An 8,162-nucleotide genomic window follows, 5' to 3' on the forward strand; every position below is an offset into this window, starting at 1 on the left:
CAAGAGGCCCATAGCATTAAAGTGGGTTTATAAGTCAAAAATAAACCCACAAGGTGTTGTTGTAAGGCACAAGGCAAGGCTGGTTGCTAAGGGTTTTCTACAAAAGGCTGGAGTTGACTATGGAGAAGTATTTGCTCCTGTAGCCAGGGTAGAGACAATCAGGTTGGTGGTGTCACTAGCTACTAAATTTCACTGGTCATTACACCAATTGGACGTGAAATCAGCTTTTCTAAATGGAAGGCTGGAAGAGGAAGTATATGTTGTACAGCCACTGGGATTTGAGGTTAAAGGGCAGTAGGACAAGGTGTACAGGCTGAGAAAGGCTCTTTATGGGCTTAAACAGGCTCCAAGAGCTTGGAACCAGAGAATTGATGGGTTCATGAGCAGCATTGGCTTTGAGAAGTGTGTTTCAGAACACGGGCTGTATGTGAAGAGCTGCCAACACAGTGGCGGACAAGAAAAGCTGATAGTATGCCTATATGTTGATGACCTATTAGTCACTGGGAGCAGTGAGGAGTTGATTTCAGAATTCAAACTTCAAATGCTGAGTGAATTCGAGATGAGTGACTTGGGAAAGATCAGCTATTTCCTTGGAATAGAATTTACTGAGACTGAGAATGGAATTGTGATGCACCAGTCCAGATATGTTCTAGATCTACTAAAGAGGTTTGAAATGATTGACTGTAATGCTGCTAATACCCCAGCTGAAGTGGGACTGAGACTTGAGAAGGAACCAGATGAATAAGCTGTAGATCCAACAGCTTACAGAAGTATTGTTGGGAGTTTGAGATACCTCTGTAACACAAGACCTGACTTGAGTTACAGTGTTGGAGTGGTGAGTAGATATATGGAATGCCCCAGAATGTCACATTTGAATGCTGTCAAACGCATTCTAAGATACTTGCAGGGCACTCACTCCTATGGAATACTATTGGGAAGAGGAGAGACTGGGGAAGAAGTGCAAATCACTTCTTACTCAGATGCAGACTGGTGTGGTGATAAGGAAGACAGGAAAAGCACGGCTGGTTATATTTTCTTCATGGGAGGAACACCAATTTCCTGGAGTTCAAGAAAGGAACCAGTGGTTGCCTTGTCATCATGTGAGGCAGAATACATAGCTGCCTGTGAAGCTACTTGCCAAGCAACTTGGCTGGGATTCCTACTAGAAGGGTTGAAAATTGAGCTAACTAGAAGAGTGAGGCTACTTGTTGACAACAAGTCAGCCATAGATCTTGCCAAGCATCCTGCATCTCACGGCAGGAGCAAGCACATTGAGACCCGATTTCACTACATCAGAGAATAGGTCAGTAGTGGTAGATTGGAGGTTGTACACTGCAGATCCGAAGACCAACTAGCAGATATACTCACCAAAGCGCTCAAAAGTGAACGTTTTCAGTCACTCAGAAAGCAGATTAGAATGGTGCGAGCTGAGATTTGTGAAGATCGCACCAGAAAGAGGGCGAAAACCTAGGGTTTCTACCGGAGAGGAGGAGTTTGACCTAGGAAGAGCTTTCTCCGAGTTTAATCGGTGGAAAGTGCTCGGATGCTAAGAAGGAAGTGTTTGTACCGATTAAAATCGGTCCAAAAGGCTCAGAATCGTAGGAGAAGAAATTTCACCGATTCAATCGGTGAAAAGAGTGTTTTTTTTCTTCAGAAAATTCATGTTTTGTTCGATTAAAGTTTTGTTTAGGAGGAGTGTTAGAATAAACAAAACGAAAACAGATTCAATGTATGATAAGCTACTATAAAAGCACGAAATAACAGAAACAGAAGAAGTTTTACTCAGTACCTTTTGTGTGTGCACTTTTCTCTGATTTTTCTCTCTTATCTGATAATCATCTTCTTCATCTCCAAGTTGCATCTGCAGAGAGCAAGCCCTAGCAGTGCTTCTCCATTCTCGGTTCTCCCTCTCTCTCTAGCAAACTCTGAATATCGTTTCTCTCTCTTGCTACATAGGATTATTACTTAATCCTGTCTGAGACTCTGCTTTCTCCCTTTTACCCTTCCCATTTGTGTTTTTCCATTTCTGTCCCTCTCACTAATATTATAAAGGAAGTCATATGAAGAGAGTTATCCAAGTTATAGGATTGTAGCTCTATCTAATACAAAAGTTGAGTACACAACAATTATTCAAGCATGCAATGAAGCTATATGCATTCAAAGCTTAACAAAGGATTTTGAGCATAAGAAACAAAAGATGTTTGTAAATTATGATACTAAGAATTTCTTACACATTACAAGGTGTTGGTTAAAACAACCGGTATCGTTGAGTCGCGCAACAGAATAAAATTGCGGAAAGTGTGTTCGGTCAATTTAAAATGGTTCCTTTAATTTTCTTACAAGAATATTATTGAACAGTTGATGTGCAGAAAATATAAAGAGTGTATGGAGTAGAAAAATCACATAAATAATTTTTATCTTGGTTCAAATCAAAAGATTTTACGTCCAGTCAGTGATTAACCTTTTCACTAAAATAATGTTTCACAAATACAACAAGATGAGTAGAAATTAAGAACAACAAGAAACCTTCCTTCGACAAACGAACCAGAAGCAACAGCTCTGCCAACTTGAAGAGAACCGCTCCGACCTTTGACACACAAAGCGTGAGCTTCTCCTATTCACAAGGCTTGACAAGAGCAAGAACTATCACTTGAGAACTTCCTCAGACGCACTGTATTCTCAAATGGCATAGATTCATTTTCACTTATAGAAAGTTTCCCTTAGGCACAAAGCTCTAATACTCTCAAAATGAAAAGTTATTTTCTAAGAGCTGTGAAGACCTCTATTTAAAGCCCAGGTTCGTGCAATGTTTGAAACTGAAAAGACATATCACAACTGCTAGTGATAATTGATTATTGTAAGTGATAATCGATTATCTACGAGACTTAGAACAATTTGAATATTGACTCTTCAAACCAGTCGGCTTCAGTTCTTCAAGTCCTTCTACCGTTCGGTATGAGCCCTCACAACCTTCTGCCGTTCGGCTTCTTTCTTCTTCTTTCTCACATCTTTCCATTATTTGGTGCTCTTCTTCTTCTTTCTTACCGTTGTCCATCGTTTGGCTAAACTTCTCTCCGTCTTCCAATTTCTAACATTTTATTCTACAGTTAACATCATTCGACTTGTGTTTAACTAGTGTTCAACCTTCATCTGTTAGTGACTGTTCAGTCATAGTCGCGCCTTTGCTCGATTGTCAGGACTCAATTCTTCCTACCACCACTTCACTGTCCAATTGCTTGGTCTCGTTCATGCCTTGTTTGCTCTTTGTCACGCCTTCCACTGCTCGGTCCTAACCGCTCGGTCTTGGTCATACCTCACTTGGTCTCGGTCATGCCTGACACTGTTTGGTCCTAACTGCTCGGTCTCGGTCTCTTTTGTTATACAAAAATGCTTTTAAACTTAATGCAACAAGGGTCTTCATATTCTTCACTTTGTAACATCATCAAAATCATTGTCTTCAAGACACCAATGCTCCTCATTGGTAACAATCTCCCCCTTTTGTATGATGATAAAAAATTATTTGTTTAAAAGCATCTTTTGAAAATCTGCACAGATTTTAAACTAAAAGGCAAAGAACAAGTTAGTAGCAACTACACAAGAGATGTTCCTCTCCTTTTTTTTATCATAAGCAAAAAGTAAGTAATAAAATTTCCCCCTTAAGTGTTGCTCCTCCTCAACAAGAGAAAAATGCAATTCAAATATTATAAGGGGAAAAGAGTAATTAATCTAGAGTGGAGATAAATAATAAGATATCAAACAAACTCATATATCTCCCCCTAAATTAGTTAACTTAAAAAGAATTTAGGTCCTTTAAAAATATTACTGCCCCCAAATGTAATATTCCTCTTAAAATCAAAACCAGATTCTTAAAAAAAATTTAATTAATTTAAAAAAAACCTTAAGATAATCGATTATCACCTTAAATAATCGATTATTTGCGAGCCAAATTTTCAAAATTCATATTTTGAGACCGAGATAATCGATTATTACACCTTGGTAATTGATTATTTACGTTAATTTTTGAAAAACACAAATTTGGGTCAATTTTCCATCCTAAGACACATCTAACATTCAAAAATTATTTCAAAGCTCTTAAAAGTTACCAGGATACCATAGAGCTATCTTTTCCTTTAAAAAATTTAACCTACAAAACAAAACAATAGAGTTTTGGTCCCCATAAACTCATTTGGGTCCTTTGAGGTCAGAGACAAATTACTTTATAACAGGAATCCAAGTATATTTTCATTTGGTACTCCAAAATGTTTAATGTTTCATTTGTTAGAAGTACGACCATGCTTCATGCAATAGAAACAACAAACATCATGCATCTTATTTTTCATAAAAGTTCCTTTTTCAACCCAAACTCTACGAGTTCTTTTGATTTGGTTATTCTTTTTAATTTTGTTTTTATAAATCTTTTTAACAGGTATAGGCATTTCAACATTATTATTTTCAGTTTGCAACTTCAAGAAGATTTTCAAGAATGTTAATATCAAGCATATGACTCTTACATGAAAGACATTAAACAGGATGTTCAACATTTGAAGACTTTTTCATCTCTAAGTTGCAAATTTTATTTCTCAAAATTACTTCCTCACCTAATGCCTTCTTATATTTAATTTGCAATTCATTAAATTCCTTTTTCAAATTTTTATGAGCAACATTCAATTTCTCAGATTCATCAAGCAATTCAAGAAAAGCTTTTTGTACATTAAATTCACTAGTGTCAAGGCTAGAGAAACTTACGTGGCTTGTAGTGTCATTAGTATTAGCTGTCAAACACAAGTTTGCTTCTTCAACAGAATCACTTGAACTAGAGGTGCTTGATGCATTATCATTCCAATCAATGTAGGCCTTCTTCTTTTTGTTTAGACAATCTGCTTTCACATGGCCTTTTTCACCACATCTATAACATTTGAAGCTTGATGAGGAGCCTTGATTTCCCTTCTTTTTCTTCAAGAGTTGGCTTCTAGATGATTCACTTTTGGCCATTAAGCATAGATTTTCTTGCTTATTAGAATCGCCTTTGCTTGAGGAGTTTGATGTAGAGCTTGAATTTGAAAATGTCAACTTAGGCATATTTGAGACTTCATCATAAGTGACTTCTAAAAAGTTCCACATTTCTTGAGCACTTTTATAAACAGAAACTTTGAAGAATTCATCAAGGGTTAGTGTAGATAAAATTATATTTCTAGCCTTAATATCATATTGTGCCATTCTATTTTCATTCACAGTCCAGTTAAAAAATGGTTTTTCCACTTCAACAACATCAACAATACTTTTAGGAATATAAGGACCATTTTTTACAACTTCCCAGATGCCTATATCAATAGATCCCATGAAAATTTCCATTATGACTTTCCAGAATGCATAGTTATCACCAGCAAAAAGTGGTGGTCTATTGATGGAAACACCCTCGGCATATACTTGATTTTGATGACCGATCATTTTCAAAACATTTGAAAGAATATAAAAGCAAGCTCTGATACCAATTGTTGGTTAAAACAACCGGTATCGTCGAGTCGAGCAGTAGAATAAAATTGCGAAAAGCGTGTTCGGTCAATTTAAAATGGTTCCTTTAATTTTCTTACAAGAATATTATCGAACAGTTGATGTACAGAAAAAAATATAAAGAGTGTATGGAGTAGAAAAATCACACAAATGATTTTTATCCTGGTTCGAATAGAAAGATTCTACGTCCAGTCGTTAATCACCATAAATAGTGATTAACCTTTTCACTAAAATACTATTTCACAAATACAGCAAGATGAATAGAAATTAAGAACACAAGAAACCTTCCTTTGACAAACGAACCGAAAGCAATATCTCTGCCAACTTGAAGAGAACTGCTCCGACCTTTGACACACAAATCGTGAGCTTCTCCTATTCACAAGGCTTGACAAAAGCAAGAACTATCACTTGAGAACTTCCTCAGATGCACTGTATTCTCAAATTGGATAGATTCCTTTTCACTCACAGAGAGCCTCCCTTAGGCACACAACTCTAATACTTTCAAAATGAAAAGTTGTTTTCTAAGAGCTGTGAAGACCTCTATTTATAAGCCCAGGTTCGTGTAGGGTCAGAAACTGAAAAGACATATCATAACTGTTAGTGATAATCGATTATTATAATAGATAATCGATTATCTACGAGACTTGGAACAATTTGAATATTGACTCTTCAAACCAGTAGGCTTTAGTTCTTCAACTCCTTCTACCGTTCGGTTTTAGCTGTCACAGCATTCTGTCGTTCGGCTTCCTTCTTCTTCTTTCTCACAGCTTTCCACCATTCGGTGCTCTTCTTCTTCTTTCTTACCGTTGTCCATCGTTTGGCTAAACTTCTCTCTGTCTTCCAATTTCTAACATTTTATTCTACACTTAACATCATTCGGCTTGTGTTCAACTAGTGTTCAACCTTCATCTGTTAGTGACTGTTAAGTCACAATCATGCCTTTGCTCGGTTGCCAAAACTCAATTCTTCCTACCACCACTTCAGTGTTCAACCGCTTGGTCTCGTTCATGTCTTGCTTGCTCTTGGTCACGCCTTCCACTCCTCGGTCCTAACCGCTTGGTCTTAGTCATACCTCATTTGGTCTCGGTCATGTCTTCCACTGCTAAGTCCTAACCGCTTAGTCTTGGTCTCTTCTGTTATACAGAAATGCTTTTAAACTTAATGCAACAAGGGTCTTTGTATTCTTCACTTTGTAACATCATCAAAATTATTGTCTTCAAAACACCAATGCACCTCATTGGTAACACAAGGAACATTGTCTTTATTTCTGAACAAATAATGAGGAAGGAGGTATGAATATTCAAAAGATTAACATCAATAGAAACCTAATGGATGTTATAACAAAGTTAGTTAACATTGTCAATGTGATAAAGTTGGTCCATGAGATAATCTTACAATGGAATAGACATCACCACTATTTTACTAACATAGCTTGTGTCATTCTAAAGCTAAGATCTCATTCCTTCTTCATGCAATGCATTTTCCTACCACTTATGAGTCCTCTCTTAAAGAATATAATTTTCACATTTTTAATGTGATTGATGGTAGTTTGAAGCACCCCATTGTTATGATGGGATACACTGCATTATAACTATGATCAATACTTCTCTTCCATGACCTTAAGCATTTTTCCTTCCATCCCTTCATCTTTTCATCACCCTTTCTTTCACAAAATTGAAGATTGAAGTCTTTATAGTATACTAATTGTAGTAGTAAGACCCAATTATTTGGCTCCTGATTGCCTTAACACGCAAAATCTATGCAAGTTGACTAGAAAAAGTATCTTCTATTTATTTCACTATAAAGTTTGCCAAATAAAAATTTTGTTCAATTATTTTTTTCATTTGTAATCATGATTATCTCATTAAAAAAATATGAAATTTTGGACTAATTCTCTTACATATATAATGTACACTTTCTTCTTACAACTCCGTAAGGTTCTTCTTGTACTTTTATATAAATACATTTTCCATTTTACCTTTCTTGGATTGAACAATATGGGAATCATTTATTGACTTTCATATTCTACAGGAAGACTATTTTTTCCTTAAAAAGAGAATTTGGGATTTGTTCTAGCTAACAGATAAAATCCAGTCAACCAAAACATTTAAACAACGATTTTGCCTTTTTCCTTTAAGTAACCTAGAAAAGGAAATTTTAACCTTGATAAACGTCACTCTAATTCATAGTTATCAAACTCATAAGTTTACATTTTTAGTCATGGCTTTTGAGTCAACATGTAAGCAAAGTCATTTCTCAAGTGAACTCGATAGAATTAAATGTAGACTCAGTTCACTCGGTCAAACTTGCGAGTTTGAACAATTTGGCGAGTTCTATGAGAAATAAAAAACATTTAAGCAAAAACAATCATTTGGGACACGTTTGTGGAGGTTTGAGTGTTTTTTATTCAACACGTCTTCATTCCTTCTTTAGAAGCACTCTTCATTATGTTTTTGATTGACCCTTTCTTGTTGTGATACTTGTCGTTGTAATCGCTTACTATTATTCAGTCTTCGTACATGGGAGCTTGTGTTTGTGGATGCTCGTGTTCATGAATGCTCATATTTGTAGTGATATTTGTGGTCTCCCACCTTCCTCTCTTGCCTTCCTTCTACGCCTGTAAGGCGTAAGGTTGCTCCATTGATAACTTA

The 8,162-nt window shown here is 36.2% G+C and overlaps 1 protein-coding gene across 1 annotated transcript; it reads left to right on the forward strand.

Annotated features, from left to right (window-relative positions):
• Nucleotides 1-847: 847 nt before the first annotated feature.
• Nucleotides 848-1,303, forward strand: LOC128195223 (secreted RxLR effector protein 161-like). Its single transcript, XM_052872393.1, has one exon. The coding sequence runs from the start codon at nt 848-850 to the stop codon at nt 1,301-1,303; it is 456 nt and encodes a 151-aa protein (XP_052728353.1).
• The last annotated feature ends 6,859 nt before the right edge of the window (nt 1,304-8,162 follow it).

The sequence above is a fragment of the Vigna angularis genome, chromosome 1 (assembly GCF_016808095.1).
Source record: "Vigna angularis cultivar LongXiaoDou No.4 chromosome 1, ASM1680809v1, whole genome shotgun sequence".
NCBI classification, from domain to species: domain Eukaryota; kingdom Viridiplantae; phylum Streptophyta; class Magnoliopsida; order Fabales; family Fabaceae; genus Vigna; species Vigna angularis.

Excerpts from the sequence above, each read along its gene's own strand:
- LOC128195223 (XM_052872393.1), top strand. The coding sequence starts at position 848 with ATGGAATGCCCCAGAATGTCACATTTGAATGCTGTCAAACGCATTCTA.